This window comes from Sphaeramia orbicularis, chromosome 12 (assembly GCF_902148855.1).
Source record: "Sphaeramia orbicularis chromosome 12, fSphaOr1.1, whole genome shotgun sequence".
Lineage (NCBI taxonomy): Eukaryota > Metazoa > Chordata > Actinopteri > Kurtiformes > Apogonidae > Sphaeramia > Sphaeramia orbicularis.
The window spans coordinates 22100686-22118600 of NC_043968.1; the positions used below are offsets into that span (position 1 = coordinate 22100686).

Below are 17915 nucleotides of genomic sequence, written 5' to 3' on the forward strand. Positions count from 1 at the left end.
CTGCTGCTGGTGATGGATGTGGACAGAGGAGGATGCTGGGTGCTGTGGAAGAGACGCGCTGGTCAGTTTGAATGCGCACCCCGTGGCGCACCGGTGAAGCGTCTCTCTCTCTCTCTCTCTCTCTCTCTCTCTCTCTCTCTCTCTCTCTCTCTCTCGCATACTCACACTCTCTCTCTCTTCCGGATGTCACTCATGCCCACCGTATCACACCGGAGGAACAGAAAAGGAAGGAGGGGGTTCAGAAAGCTGCGTGGCTCACTTCTATCCCGGCCACACAGCGACACAAAACCACATTGAACTGCATGAAAACGCACCACAACCTCATCACCAATAAGAAACACACACTGTTTTAATATACAGGTGAAGGAAAAAATATTAGGAATGCTTTTTGTACTTAACCCTTTCATGCATAAATTATGAGAACCTTAGTCAAGATTTTTTTAAATTGTTTTTATTCCTCCTTAGGCATAAAAAACATAAAATAAAATTGCGATCGAGTTTTTTTTTCCCTCATGGAATTACGAAAATGTCCATGCATTTAATTTTTGAAAGTAAAGAAACATGTGTTTAAAACCCAATATCAGAAAGTGAGAGGAAAACAATGAAATAAAAACATTTTAATGCTGCTAATCTGATGTTTTATCACATTTTAACATATTCTAATGCTAGTTATAACTCACGTCATGGAGATAATATGAAAAAAAAAAAACAAAAAAAAAACAAACAACTTTTTGTCTAACAAATAACAATTGATTTACACCAAAACATGTTACTCCAGATCAGGTTTATCAAGAACAGTAAAGTTACAGTAATGGTGTGAATTGCAATGTATGGGATGATGCGTAAGTGTCCACTAACTACTAACCCATGAATATACAAGAGAACAGCTGGACAATAACTGTCCACTGGAGTGACCAGTATGCATGAAAGGGTTAAACATGAGTGGAAACATGAGCCTTTAGAAAACAAATGAAGTAAAATGTCAGGAATTGACTGATAATAGCTCATATGATATGAACTGGATGTCTCCTGGTACTGGATCTGATTTGGACCTCCTATGGATTTGTTGTAAAAACAGCTCATTTTGATCAAATCCTCTATACATCACTGTTTCATGTGTGGTGGACTACTTTACCAGTTGTCTTCAGGTCTTGCATTGTGATCAACTCTGAGCAGCTCAGTCATTTATCTCCATTTCAGCCATCCCACTGTCATCTTCTGTAGACACATCTGCCAGTGGAGAGAACCTGTCACTTTTCTGAACTTTATATAATTTCTGTAGAATCTTGTCATTTTCTCTACATTGCTACAGAAACTTGTCATTTCCAAGAGAGTGAGTGGAAGTGGACCGATTTCACATTATTATTTTTTTAAAAGTTAAAATGTGAGGGAATATGGGACATGTAGAATGTGAATAATGAGTGTATATGTTTGACATGGGTTTAACATGAAAAAAGATGAGTATTTTGTGTCACTTACTGAACTCTAATAAACTGAAAATAAAAGATCTATTCAGCTTCATGTACTGGCTGTGTAAAACATAATCAGTCAAATTACAGCATATCACAGCACCTCTGCTCCTGTTTATCTGCAGGTAATTGGACTGGGATTAGGGCTGTTAATGAACTAAACAAACACACCACAATCTGGAGCTCAAACATACACATGCACAGCAGCCATACTCACAGAGAGAGAAGCTTCCAGAAGCAGAAGTTGGGGTGAGTCCGCCACCTGCTGGACAATATATAGTGAAGAAGAATGTCCACTCCTGCAGGACGAAGAAAGACTGGAACACAAAACCATAAAAAAGTAAAAAAAAAGATCTTCAAAAGTTCATTTGAGTCATGATTTCTTATATACATTAGTAGGTGTAGCCTAGAGCACAGGTGTCAAACATGTGGCCCAGGGGCCAAATCCGGCCCACAAAAGGGTTCAATTCGGCCCCTGGGATGAATTTGTGAAATGCAAAAATTACACTGAAGATATTAATTATCAAAGGTGTTCAAATCATTTTAGGTCAGTTCAATCTAAAGTGGATCAGAACCAGTAAAATACTATCATAATAACCTAGAAATAATAAAAACTGCGTTTTTTTCTCTTTGTTCAAGTGTTAAAAAAAAAGTTCAATAACACAAATTGTTTACATGTACAGACTAGCCTTTTACAATAATGTGAATATCTGAAATGTCTGAAGTCTGTGGAATTTTAACAATATTTTGCCGGTTATTTAATGTTTTGTGTATTTGTAGATCCACTGTGATCTGTAAGTTGTGATTCGCATGTATAAAGGATAAAATAAGGTGTAATATTGTTAACATTGCACTTATTTTTACTTAAAGTTGTTCATATTTGTTCATGTTATGTTCGAGTATAATTCGTAGATGGAAACATTTTCATTACAGAATTTTACTTTTTTCACTCAGAAGTTCTTGTCCTATTATTGATTTTATTTTACTGGTTCAGCCCACTTTACATCATATTAGACCGTATGTGGCCCCTGAACTAAAATGAGTTTGACACTGCTGGCCTAGAGGGTTCACAGAAGTGACTTGTGACCAAAGAGTCTGCGGTTCATTTCTCAGACTGACAGAGATGTTATTGGCTGATGTACCCGTAAGCAAGGCACTAACCCATAAAGACCCAAAAAAGGCACTGGTGACAAAAATCATCTACTGATCTAAACTGTTTAATACCTGTTGATCCACTAATCCTATCAATACATGTAAATAATTGGTGCAAAATACAGTTTGTCACTTTTTCATGGTCATCAGATATGACCCATTTGGACGTTCAGAGGGGCCGTAGTGAACGTGGAAACACTGTCATCTCCTACACTGATTCACCAGTAAAACCCATGGAGTTGGATCAGTGACAGTGGATGGACACACTTGAGATATGTTCAGTTAATGATAGATTTAACTGAAATATTCACTTTTTCTTTTGTTTTCTCTGCTTCTGATATGACAACCCTCAACTTTAATCTGAGCTTTTATGAACATCTGCATGATCATTTAATTAAGTGTAGGAAAATACATGATTTACACTGAAAAAAATGCAAAATAAGGAGGATTATGTGGTAATCAATGGTCATAAATCACTTAAGTAAGTTTAAATATATATATATTAAAAAAAAAAAAACATCTGGGAACTGCCACAAAAGTACCACTGTGTCTTTATGGGTTAAAACCCCTTTAGCCCTATAGGCCCACCTGCGGGCCTAAAAATTATATTAATATTCATCTAATATAAAAATATCATAAATCAGGACAATAGATGTTTTTTTCAACTTTTGTTCAAAGTTTAGACCCTAATGTTAATAAAAGTACATCAAAAGTGTATTTTAGTGCAAACTTTAATGTTCAAACATGATTTTTAATCTTTGTGGGGTGAAATATGCGGTATTAACAATCTCCAACATGAACAATTAATTTATGTATATTATCATCAATCCAGCCGAAAAAAAAAAGGCAAGGATAAAAAATTCTAATTTCTCTTTTAGTTTGTTACAGTTTACTCAGGCATAGTAATAGATACAATATTTTAGACAATGGGAATAGATTCTGTGAGGTCTCTGAATGTCCATAGACACCAAGAACATCCATATGAACCTTATTATTGTGAAGTACTTCTTCATTTACTTTGGGTATGTGTTTTTAGACGTTTTTCCCCTGAAAATATGGTCAGGGTTAAACAGGTTAAATCCCTCATTTCCTCCCTGGGAGTGTGTGGTGTGTTCCTGCATGTTCAGCTAATGATGGGTTAAAACAGGTGGTCAGTGTCTATGTGTGTTGCAAATATAATACACTGACATTTAAAGATTCGTCTTCCTATTATTAGTTCATTTAACAGGACATTCTTCATTAATTCACATTGCTGTAAATACACCAGTTGTCCAAATAGATGTTTTTCATGTGCAGTCCCTGGACAGATGCTGAATTGTTACCCTAAAAGGTAGCATAAGGTTATCAACATACAATTGTTAAAACATACATTTTAGACGAGTACAGTATAAGTTCTGCAATACAAAAATAACAATTAATAACACATCAAACACGTCTTCTTCTTCTTTTTTTTTTTTTTTTCTTCTTCTACTTGTCTTGTCCAGCATCCTAACAGCAGAATGGTAGTCTGGTTCCTTTTGGTGCTGAAAAAATTTGCTTTGCCAAGGGTAACTTCATAAAGTATATGAAGCTCCACTTGATATTCTACTGTGTTTATTATGAGTTTTGTTGAACCACATTTTGATGCCAGACCTGACATTGGGGTGGGGGGGGGGCAAGAGAGAAGAAGGTGGCAAAGACCCTCACAAGGAATTATCAACCATACAAACAGTAACAACCATGGTGGTAATTATAATGGTAACAGTAACTACAACCACAACTGAGTGAACTGGGCAGAAGAGAGAGAAAAAACAAAACAAACAAAACTACAAAAAAATACAATAAAATACATAAGACCTTTTAAATGATGAATATAAGAAAAGAAAGCATGAACAAAATGTCGTATACCACGTTTGCACAAATAATACCTGTAACAAATAATAGCAGTAACAGATAATACCAGTAACAAATCCACACAACATCAGTTGTTCACATTAATCTGCTGTGACAGAGTGAACAAGGCAAAGAAACTGAGGTGAAGAACACAGACACGCAACCGCAACCGCACTCCCTCCAAGGATCAGGGACCGACTTCGTCTTCTTCGTTTTCTTCATCTTCTTTCTCTTCTTCAACGTGGATTCCTTTCAAGAAACTCTTTATTCCTTGTTGTTAAATTACTGGTTTGGACAGTTACAGGGTTTTCTCCCATAGTGCACAGTATTAAACATATAACTGCTGTAACTGATAACAGATAGGTCTGCAAAATATGATGAATGTAACTGAATTTGAGTGTATTTTCACACCTTACAGATTTTTCATGTATAGCAAAAGTAGTCAAATATCCCATCCTAAATCTGCGTCAAACAGACTAAAATAGCAAAAGTTAAATTTTAATATGGAAAATCTTAGTAAGTAAAAGTATGAACAAAACTGAAGAATAAAGTTACATCTAAAAACTTAAGTATGCTTTAGAAAATAGCATAGTTTGTTGATTTTTTTTTTTTTTTTAATTGAAAAGATGCACACACTCTCTGTAGGATATTGAAAAAAGAACAATATCAGCAGCAACATTAATGCATGGTTACTTTTTATTTCATAAACTGAGGAGGAGGAAAATAAACAAAAAATACACAGTTATGGCATGTGCATATGTCTGAGCAGCATAAGTGTTCCACAGAGCAAGGAACCAGATAGAACGAACATATCAGCCAAATCACACACACAGAGAGAGGAAACCATAACCACAGAAGGAAAGAAGGACAAGAGTGTGACAGATCTGCTGGAAGATGAAGAATTAGATATAAAGAAAGAGGAGAGAGAGAGAGAGAGAGAGAGAGAGAGAGGGAGAGAGAGAGCTCCAAAACCAAGATTCCATCACAGCATGGCTACTTACTGTATGTACTACTACAGACTAAGGATGTAACGATATGAAAATTTCATATCATATTCGTCACCATGTTTATGGAATAGGATGTATCATTGAAGATTTGGTTTGAATTAATTGTGAAAAATGACTTGAGAATACAAAGTAGACTATTAAGATGGACTGGATTTGACTCAGAATTCATACCAAATAGAACAGATAATAGTTTTAAAAACTGGGATAGAGGACCTACGATACTCTGGGAGCTTTTAAGAAAGAAGGAGATTAAAAGTTTTCAAGAGATAAAAGACCAATATAGTCTAACGAATCTGGATCAATACAGATACGTGCAATTAAGGCATTATTTAGAGGGAACAATGAGGGGAACCACTAGGGGGAAGGGGTTAGAACTCATTAAAATGTTTACTTTAGCATATGAGTCAAAACTGAAAAATAAATTGATTTCAAAATTATATAAGGGAGTGGAAGACTTAAAGGGAAATGACACGGTGTATATAAAAAAGAGGTGGGAGAGGGAGGCAAATATTGTCATATCAGAGGATGAATGGGATGAGATAAATGAACAGCAGCGGAGAACAACTTGCTCATTATCATGGAGAGAACACGGGTGGAAGAACATCATAAGACTCTTTAGAACACCAGCACAGACAAAGTATCATGACACAAAGTGTTGGAGATTATGTGGGGCTGATAAAGCTTACCATTTCTATGTATTCTGGAGTTGTCCTTTCATTGGTAGTTACTGGCAGGAGCTTAAGAATTGTATGGAAAAAGTACTGAAGGTCGACCTTCCATGTACATTTGAGGTACTATATCTGGGGAAACTGGACATAAACTTTTCTAGATCTGGGGACAAACATATTTATAGAATAATGCTGATTGCAAGCAAAAAAGCAATTACCAGAAAATGGATGAAGAATGAGGTACCTAAGGTTGAGGACTGGGTTGAGGTAATACACAATATTTATGTGATGGAAAAGCTAACTTTTTCTCTGAGACTGGAAGTGGATAGATTTAAAAGAATATGGGAAAACTGGTTAGAGTACATAAAACCAATTAGGTCTGATTTTATCTGAGATGTATATTGTGGGAAAAAAAAAAAAAAAAAAGCCCTAGTTCAAGCTACAGAGGTTTAGTTTTTTCTTGTTAATTGTATTTGTATATTTGTTTTGGTTTAATATATTCCCTGCACTGGTAACATAGTAAAACCCTGTTAGTGTAATCGGGCAAAATGTATGGTGGAAGGTACAGAACCACGAAGTCCCGGGCACAATTTTATTTTTGTACTTGGAAAGGAATGGTAATTCCCAAATTTGATTTAAAGTAAAAGAATGAGGATGTTTTTATATATGTATGTATGTGTATGTGTGTATATGTATATGTATGTGTATGTGTGTATGTATGTGTATGTATGTATATATGTGTATATATGTATATATATATATATATATATATATATATATATATATATATATATATATATATATATATATATATATATGTATGTATATATGTGTGTATGTGTATATGTATATATATATGTATGTGTGTGTGTGTGTGTGTATATATATATATATATATATATATATATATATATATATATATATATTATTTATTTATTTATTTATTTTTATTTAATTTTTTTTTTTTTTTTTTGTTTGTTTGTCCTATATTTTCTATTTTTTGATTGTCATGATTAATTTAAAGATATTAAATTTGGAGGAGAGTGGAAAGAGATGGAAAAAACAAAAAACTCAGCCATTGTGTACCAGCTGTATGTGGAATTTATTTTATAATGTTCAATAAAAAGATAATTAAAAAAAAAAAAAAAAAGAAAATTTCATATCACGGTTATTGTGACCAAAATTATCACGGTTATCATTATTATCGTGGTATTGTTGAAACTGTGCTCATAATGTTCAAAAAGTACTAATACACACACTGAAAGAATTCAACCAAGTTGTATTTTGAAAAAAAAAAACCCCAAAACCCCAAAAAAAACCAAAAAAAAAAAAAAAAAATTGGCACAATGCACTTTCTGTTGCAGAAACATTCAAATATTAACCCTTAGGGGTCCGAGCCTATTTTGGTCGTTTTTCAGTACTTTTCATTTTGCCTTTATGTACTATATAAACAAATGTTTACTACACCCATGTTTTGTATCTTTTTTTTCAGCACAACTTCATCTATGTCATCTGTCTGTTATTTTTTCACTTTATCCTACTATAAAAACATAAAAGGCCAGAAAATACAAAAAAAAAAAAAATATATAAAATCCGATTTGAAAAATGTAGATAATTTATTGTATAAATAACACAAAGGTGCCAATCTTTTCAAAGACTATAAAAGTAAATATTGGTTCCAAATATTAGGTATATACAATTAGAAATGTAATAAATTAAAACTATACTCAAATATTTCACATAAAATCAGATCTGTACATAGGCGTTTTCTTCGGAAAAGTGCAGTAATCAAACACGGTTATCATGATAATGATATCTGCAATTTTACCGCAGTTTATCATTATACTGGTAATCGTTACATCCCTATTACAGACACAGAGTCAAAGGGAGGCAGACGCTCTCACAAACTTTGCACTAACCCCGTCAGAAAACAAGGATGGTTCCTGTTTGAGCCTGGTGACTGCTGTGTCAGTGTGAGTCCAGACAGGAGGTGTGTGTTCAGGATGAAGAGCAGTGAGGTTAAAGCAGATCAGACAGGTGTGAAGGGACTGTTAGGGTTTTACAGTGGCAGAAAAAAATATTATACCACCCTTGTTTTCTTCAGTTTCTTGTTCATTTTAATGCCTGGTACGACTAAAGGTACATTTGTTTGGACAAATATAATGATAACAACCAAAATTTGCTCATAAGAGTTTCATTTCAGAGCTGATATCTATCCATTTTCCATGTTTTCTTGATAATAACCAAAATCACTGCAGTTATTACATCAATACCTGTGGCATTGTACTGACAAAACAGTGCTTTTCGGCATTCCATGTTTTCTTGTCTGTTTGTTTTAGTCACATGATACACACAGGAAATAGGAGTTGATTGCATAACCATTGTTTCTGATGACTTTTGATGGTCTAATAATTTTTTCCATGACTGTATAAGCTGACAGAAGCTGACAGGAGCACATTTTTGTTGTTTTAGTTGAAATATTAAACAGTATTGTATAGCTTTCTACATGAGATTCAACCACAGTGTATTTCTGAAGAACATACAGAAAAAGTATCCCGCTTTTCTAACGGTGCGGAAGTACTAAATTTAGCAATACCTCACACTGGATTTATGTGCTTAACTCCATTTATTTGCTCTACTTTCTGCAGGGGATCTTGTGCAACTGTGTTGTGTTGCATTTCAGTTCTGACTTTTTGATCCATATGTTATAGATATGAAATCTAAAATTGCTTCTGATTGATAACGTATCAGTTCAGTGTAATCTTACACACAGTATCAGTATGTGCCTCGCATGCAAATCTGGGTTAGGTTTATGTCAGTTAAGCCTTTACAAGAAAAATGCAAGTTAAAAATGATATATGGTGTTATTGCACATGTACCTTGTCACCCATCTTAAAAAAAAAAAAAAAATCTATATTTGATGTACGTGTGTGTGTGTGTGTGTGTGTGCGTGTGTATGTGTGTGTGTGTATAATATGCATGTAAATGCTAGGTTTATAGTTTCCTGAATAACCTCTGACTACTTGGATAGAAAAAAATATGCATTATTTATTAGATGTTTTTAGAAATGTAGTCTTTATTGAACAGCTAACATAACTACATTTCTCGTTGAAAGTTAGTCAGATCCCTCAGGATTCAGAAAATGCCTTCAGAACTTTAATGCATATTACGCAGTGACCTTACAAAAACATTTTTTTTCCAGCAGAAAATCCAAATCATAAACAGAACACAAGGTATTTTGCCGATTTGTTCCATGTTTTGCACATGTTTACTGAGCCCTGCGTGCAGTAGACTCATGTGTAATTAGACACAATCAGTTCATATTTTGTCCTTATCTCTCCACATCCAGTGAACTTTCAGCGCGCCGACTGATGGGGGAGAGGCAACAAGATAGTGAAGGCAGAGTAATCTCAGCATCTGGCACAGTCACATTTGCCTGCAGATGCCTGCTGCTGATTGGATGTTGTGGAAAGATCACGTAGGAAATATCAGATCTGCCTGTCAAATATGATTAATGACCAACAGCAAAGCAGCTGAGGACGTACAGTAACAACCGAAACAGGCTGGGGACTCGTTCAGAGTTACAGGCCATTTACAGCTGGTAAATACAGTTTACAACTTCTGATGATCATGTTCTATAAACAAGTAAAAAACTCAGGAAGGCTGAAGTTTATAAAGGTGGCATCTGTCTTTTACTACTTCATGAAGATAAAGGCTGATTAAGAAAAACACTCAGCTAAAATACAACAACAGTCAACAGTGGTGGATTATTTCACACTGTTGAAACTGTTTTACATGTAATAACAACTGACAGGAAACGGCTGCATTTGAGGCTGGAAGAGGATGTTAACAAGTAGCTGCATGTTTACAGAAATCAGTATAAAACACAAATCCCAGGTCTCCCTCAGCTAAATTGTATCACAGCAGATTTTTTTTTTAATGACATGGTGCAAAGAATGAAAAAAAGTATGAAAAAAGAAGACTCTAATTCTAGTAGTTGGTTATTGATGATATGCATGGGGACAATCATCGACACGCTCAGAAACAGTTCAATCCGGATACACACAGTATTACTACAACTTAAAGCGGTACAACACAAACAAGTGGTGCCAGGCACAACAAACCCCGCCCCTCGCATGTATTATAGTTTATTTTGGCATCAGTCCAGCAGATGTCATCATGTCTATGTGTGTGCTGATGTCAGCATATCAACTGCCTCTACATATGTGCCAAGTTTGAAGTAAATTGAAACAAAATAGATGTTTTATAGACATTTGAAATTTGAACTTTGACCTACTTTTCTCAAAATGTAACCACATCTATTCTGGGTCACTGGCAATCTATAAACCCAATTTGGTATGGATTCAACCAATTGTTTTGCTGCTAGAGTGTTAATAAACAAACAAACAAACAAACCAAGCTAAAAACAATACCCTGTGCCTCCCCTTTTGGGGGGGGGGGGGGGGGGGGTAGATAATACATAAACCAAAGACACACACAGGTGCTCTGCTTTAGCTCAATTTTGTCAAATGAAATAGACTGATCACCTGCAGAGTTCAGTGAGGTACTTTCAGCACTTTTGTAAGAACCAAAAACATCTATCGATCCAAAATTTTAATACATTTTTAACCACTAATCTTATAAATACAGTGAAATAATTCAGGTAAAATGCTCTTTATCATATTTTCAGCAGCGTCAGGTGTTTTTTTCGGATGCAGCCATAGTCTCTGTAGTGAACGTAGAAATACTATCCTCTTCTGCAGCATTGATTCACCAATAAAACCCATGGAGTTTGATAAATGACAGTGATTAGATGCTCATTTTTATGTAGAATTAATGATATATTTTACTGAAAAAGCAATGTTTCTTTCAAACTACTCTGTTTTGATATAGTGACCTTTGAATTTACTCTGCGCTTTTATTAACAAAAACATGCTGAGTGAATTAAATGTAGGAAAATATGTGATTTTCACTGGAAAAATGTAAAGGATTATCTTATAATAAATGCTAATACGTAAATCACTTGGTAATGGTTAAATGTAGAGAAAAGAGTCTTTACGGCTTAAACCACTCATAGGACCTGAATCACCCCTGCCTCAACACACACACACACACACACACCTACACACCTACACACACACACACACACACACCTACACACACACACACACACACACACACACACACACACACACAGTTCTAGAAAAAAAAAAGACTAGTCAGCGCTCACAAAAGTGCTTAAGTGCAACATGACATGAAATCCATTCTAAATAGATGAGAAACGTAGGGTTTTTTAATCAGTTTCTTTGAGTTTTAAATTTTTGATCATAGATTTTTAACTGAAGAGACCCCGATATGATAATGTTGTCCATATGACAACGAGGTAAACATTAAAGTAATCCCTGTGAGACAAACATTTAGGCTTCAGCTGCTCTGAATGCGGCGAAATGCTTAATTAAGTCAGTCAGTTAGATAGAAATAATAATAAATTGCTGAATAATACTGATAATATTGGTAAACAAGTGGTGCCAGGCACAACAAACCCCACTCCTCACATATATTTCACCCATTATAAGTAAATGGGAAGATTTTAAAAATGCATTAAAAAAATCTGAACTTTGACCTATTGTTCCCAAAATGTAACAAGATCTAGTCTGGGTCACTGGCAATCTATAAAGTCAATTTGGTATGAATTCAACTAATAGTTTTGCTGCTACAGGCTTGTGAAATTTCACCCATTATAAATAAACAGGGAAAAAAAAAAGATTTTTCCCAAGACTTTTCCCAAAATGTAATCAGATCTATTCTGGGTCACTGGTAATCTATAAACCAAATTCAGTATGAATTCAACCAATAGTTTTGCTGCTAGAGTGTTAACAAACAAACAAGCCGAACCAAAAACAATACCCCTTGCCTCCCCTTCAGGGGGCACGGTAATAATATATATGAAAATGCTGAATATCCCCCTGGGGATCAGTAAAGTTCATTTGTATCTGTAAATCCAGGCTTGAATCTGTACATTACATGAGCACTTTAACTCAGTACTGCTGACTCAACCCTTTTCCAAAATGTAGGGGGAGTTTGTTCATTTGTCATGGTGATGGTTCAGGTATCATTATATTTTATTATAGAGTTCATACACCAAGAAACTGTGGAAGGACTTCAGCAGATTTATTATCCACCATGTTTTCAGAGACTTCATCATATTGTGGAAAAATGTATTATTTTATTATTATAGACACCCCAAAAAGGAAAAAAAATAAAAAAAAATTTATAATTAATTAATTTCTCTTACTTACTAAATTTTTCATTCACAAATGTAAGTTCTGTACCAAAAAATCAAATATTATTTATTTTTTGAAAGATGTTGGACTTTATTCAAAGCTATTAGATAAATCTGGAAACAAAAAGGCTATAAAACCATCAGTATTTGCTCTGATTTGGACATTGTATTGTAGTGTATTCCCAATGGCAAACTTGTTATTTTCTTGTTGTATACATTGTTTGTATACTCTACCTCACTCAATAAAGATTTAATGGAAAAAAAAAAATTGTAGACCTGGGGCAATAAGAATGAACACAACAACCAGCAGAACTCACAGTTATAGATATTAAATCCTACTTAACTGAATGAGTGTAAGCATCCATATTGTGACATTACTTTCTTATTCAGATTTTGCCCTTGAAAGTTCTTACGGAGAGGTTTTAAAGGTTTAATTGCAAAATAAAATGTTAAATTCTCCTTTCCCTCTGCCTGCTGACTAAAATACAGCTAAGAAATGTGGCATGGAAAAAAAAAAATCCTCTCACTGTGGATGATGAGTGTTTCTGATGTATCATCCAGATCTGCTGCTCAGATTGTGTCGCTTGAAGATTAGAGCAATATTAGCAGTGTCAGCTTAATTTTCCGTGATTCGAGCTGCTTGTGTGTAACGGCACATGCAGTCACATCTAAGGGAAAGATAAGAGATATAATGAGCAGATATGAGAGTTTCCAAGGGCTTCTCTGAGTCTGTTTCAGCGTACATGTAGAGGTTTTACACACAAAGGAGACAGCGGGAGTCTGGTTTCTGCTACTGTTTTATTTAATCTGTTCAGTACTGGAGTTTCATGGACCAAACAATGGCACAACACTGCGTTACAGTTTCTCTCTTTGGGTACAACCGACTAACACAAACGTTAAAATTATTCCTCTACAAAATGGACTAAAGTACATACACACACACACACACACACACACACACAGTCTCTTTTTTCCATCACAGGCGTCCAGCACAAAAACACACACTCACTCATACACACATGCCTGTTGCACACACTTTGTCAAACTCTTCCATAAACACACAATGCACACTCATTCACAATAGAATACATTCTCAAGGAAAAAAAGTCAATCATAAATTTTAGAGCATTTCATATCTTTTTTTTTTTCCCATAACACTCATATTGAACAGTGTCACCTCCGTCAGGAAGTAGACTGTACCATAACATGTCTGTGTGGCAGCTGTTTTGGCAACGCCTTGGAACGATACCTAACACCAGTATGCTTTCATTTTGGTCATTATATCAGATCGCATTTACATTAGGGTTCATTTCTTAAGTGTTTTGTTTCGGTTTTAGAGGGTGATTATCGACCAGTGCCTGTAGAAGCATTTTTTCGACAATATTTCATGGGTGTTTCTTGTTTTTTTTTAACATTATTTTGGAATATGTATGACCAATACATCCCATCTCAGTGCTATGCAGGACCATACATGTAGTTTCACATGCTCCAACCCATTATTACAGACGATACTCTTGCATTTTCCAAAGCATGCTTTTGAGCTATTGGTTTGATGCACATATGCTATGATATGCTATAATAATAAATATTGTTGTCAAATTTCACATTTTCAGACCTAATGTTGTGAATATGGTCAAGGATGCAAAACATCCAGAACATGGCTGCTGATGTTTAAGTGTTTAATCGAAGTGAAAAAGTTCAGAAAATAAGCAATTACTTATTACAATGTTGCTCATAAAGTTGGAATAATTTCGTTTTCAGACACATTCCTCTTTTTATTCCTATTTATACAGATCAATAATCACCTGTGACCAGTTGTAATGATTACATACTGAGTCCCACATTGTCACAATTATTTCATGAGAAGAAGTAAACATATTTTATTCCAACTTTATGGGCAGCAGTATACTAGTGTTGTGAGATAATGTGAGTTTGGTCACTGAAAAGTTCTACTGTTACTGTTGCCCGGTACTTAAGGATTACCTGGCATAGGCACAATAATATGATTAATGAAAGTAATACCTTAAAAAAAAAAGACTCTTCTGCTGACAGTGGCTAAGTTGCTCTCAAAATAGACAGTTTGTGATGACCAGACCATAATAAAGATGATCCTTATATGAAAACGTATTCAATAAATCATGAGATGACATTAGGTTTCTCTTACTTTTTTCAGGTTTAGCTTTTTGCAGGCTTCTGCGTAACAGCCAAACATGTTTAATTTTACACGTGAGTATCTCCTAGGGCCCACCAAAGAGTGCAGTTTAAAACACAGCTATTATTTATCATTGTTTATCTCAAATAAAGTGAAAGAAAGAAAGAAAGAAAGAAAGAAGTAAATCTAAAATCTCATGCTTTGGAAAACACCCAGCAGTAAATAAGATTAATAGTAAATGGGCTAAAACGTGAACCTAAGTGTGGTCCTTAAATCCAAAGTTGGGCTGTGATAAGTTCTAACTCAGCACTGACACCTCCTCATCTTCCTCGTGCCCAGCACAAGATTTAAAGCTTTCACATTTCATTACATTAAAAAGAGTTAAATGTCTATCTTTACCGCCAATGAGGGATTTTCCTTATGCATGTCTTATCGTCTTTCAGGGGAACACCACTACACACAGATAAAGTTCACTGGCTTACTGTTGAAGCTGCAAGTGCTATGGACACACAGACACTCAGACAGGAGCGGACCTTCTGTTTGTGAAGCCTCCATTCCCACCTGTGTCCCTGCCACTACGTTCACCTCCAGAACAACACTCCAGTCACACCGCACACGTTTTTTCAACTCCAGTCACATTGTGCAGATATAGCGTCCATCTTCAGTACGCAGTTAATGATTTCATTAGTACCAATGGGAATGACACAGAAACATTTAGTTGGGTTATAAAAGAAAAGCATAGTATACACACCATACTTCCTATCTGATGGACAGTTTGCATCTGAATGAATACGGATATTTTATGTCGTTTATAAGGAACATGTATATGAGGTGCCATCATACATCAAGTCTTTATGGAGGTGCTTCTTCTCTCTGGCAGCTATAAGAAATCTTAGAAAGACAAAGCAGGACCTGGCAGTGGAAACCACTGACAAACCATCTTTTCTCTGTGCGCTTAAGTCTCACGTTTTGAGATGCTGAAGCTTGAACATGAAGTCTTGCTCACTCTGTGGGTGAACGGGGCTTGTAGCTATTGTAACTGAGAGATTTTGGGGTAACTGCAAGCTACGGAGTGGGAGCAATATAGGAGACACAGCTGTCTTCTCTCCTCTACGCCACACGTGGTACATTTCAAAACAACACAAAAAATGTAACAAATACGTAACTTAGATCTTTTTTCCTACAGTTTACAATATAAAATTCAAGTGCAATTAAAGTTCCAAATATTAGTTACATCACATACATTTCTCTCTAAAGTAACAATCTGTTACTTGCAGGTAGTTTATCTCATCTTGTTATAGATCTTTTTTTTTCATTAAAAAATGATCATATAGACTTTCTGATTCACCCCATGAAATCTTTCTCTGTGCTCCAAAGGATAAAGCACCCACTGAGGTGGAATGGTTGGGTTTCCCCACTTTAACATTACTTATTAATCAGGTTCAAATGTATTTCAAGTGCACCAATTGTTTTTCATCTGTCTCGTGCACATCAGGGCCAATAAAGAAATGCAGGGTACATCATGTACTCTGTCACCATTATGTCCACACAAACATATATGTGAACACACATGCACCTCTGCTTTTGTGTATCTATCTAAAACGTCTATGATATGGGCTTCTGCAAGTTCTGACATGTTCAGTATAAATATTACAAAACAAAACAACATCACAGACACCAAAGCAGAGCAAAATAACATGAGAGAGGAAGAGATGTCTCACAATGATTGATCGAGAAGGTGCAGATCAGAAAACATCAGGAGGAAGAGGACACAGGGTTTGACCGATATGTTAGTGTGCTGATACTGGCCTTTGATTTAGTACTGGGAATAAAATGTAATAACACGTCTTCAATGACTCGATCAGCGTTTACAGATCAGTAAAAATGCTACTTGGAATGTCATCTAAAAAGAAACTCCTGGAATTGTAGTTCGACATGCTGTATCTTTATACGTTTCCAGCTGAAGGACAAAAAGCTGCAGTACAATGGCAATAGATATACAGCAATGCAATGTTTTTTCTTTTTTCTAAATTTATGTCACAAAAAATGTTTGATGTACATGTAAAGTAAATAACATCACACTATAAAATGCTGCTATCAACCACTCACCTTCATTCTTTAAAAATGTGCTGGATTTCTTAATGTGAAATGAAAATGTTTGTCCGCAGTGTATGAAAAATCAAATATCACTGTGCATTGCAACATGATGTTTCTGTTCTGTGTGTTTTTACACTGAAACAATAATACTGAAAGATATTGCACCTTGACTGACATAAGATACAGGGGAATGAACCATTCTACCAAACACAAAAACAACTCTGTGTTTGTGCATGTTAAATATGTTTGGTATAAAATAGTGAAATTTAATCGTACACTATATACATATAAAATGTCAGGTATGTTCTGCTACGCTATAAAAATATTAATACACCCACATCGGTCAAACCCTATACAAGAAGCTGTGCTAACTGGAGGAAAAGGTGTCAAACAAGGATGAATAACTGGTTAAAGAAGGAAGATGAGAAAAGGCATCATGTGACAAAAAGGATTTAAGACAATACAGGAAACAAGGATATTTAGTCAGAGAACATGAGAGCCGGGGAAAGAGTAGACAAGGGGTTTTATATTCAGGCTGCTGGATTTGGAATGATGCAGGATGTGTGGGACGATGCCGAGGTTCTGTCTATTTGTACGGCCGCAGGAACCTGGTGACTTTGGAACGCAGCAGCTTGATGAACGAGCGAGGGAACATCTCTTTGGACTCCTGCGCTGTGTACCTGAAGTAGTTCTGAGGGTGGGCCAGCACATCGAACAGAGCTTTTATCAGCTTCTTGTCCTGTTGTGACACAGACGAACAAGGTGAGTCAAGCCACAGTAAAAGAACTTTTAACTCACTGAGGAGAAATGGCAGTTACTACTTCACTATACATTTTTAAATCAGGATTTATAAATGATTTATCATTAGGTTATTAGGCTGTAAATGCTAATAACTTACTTTGATAATTCTAAGTAAACAATTTATAAACAATTATAACAATTTTTTTTAAGTTGCTATAAGTTATAACTCAGCTTTCATGCATTCAGGTTCACTATATCATGTTGAACAGGTAAAATAGAGGCATATTAAGTGAAAAAGATAATGTTACAAAAGCCTTCTGAATCTGTCAATTTCACTTGCCATAATTAAAGATACCAAATTAAAATTTTTATTTATGAAAGTATGTTAAGGATGGTTAGATTTGACACACTAATTAAAATTAAATGAAACAGACATGTATAAATGCTGTTAAAGAAGACAAAAATAACTCAGTA

General features: G+C 35.2%; 1 protein-coding gene across 1 annotated transcript in view; it reads right to left on the reverse strand.

Moving 5' to 3' along the window:
- Nucleotides 1-13230: 13230 nt before the first annotated feature.
- scube1 (signal peptide, CUB domain, EGF-like 1) overlaps nucleotides 13231-17915 on the reverse strand; it is an 87840-nt gene continuing 83155 nt past the window's right edge. Inside the window, 1 exon segment of the mRNA XM_030149886.1 lies at nucleotides 13231-17439. Coding sequence (XP_030005746.1) covers nucleotides 17287-17439 — 153 coding nt within the window. The 3' untranslated portion in view covers nucleotides 13231-17286.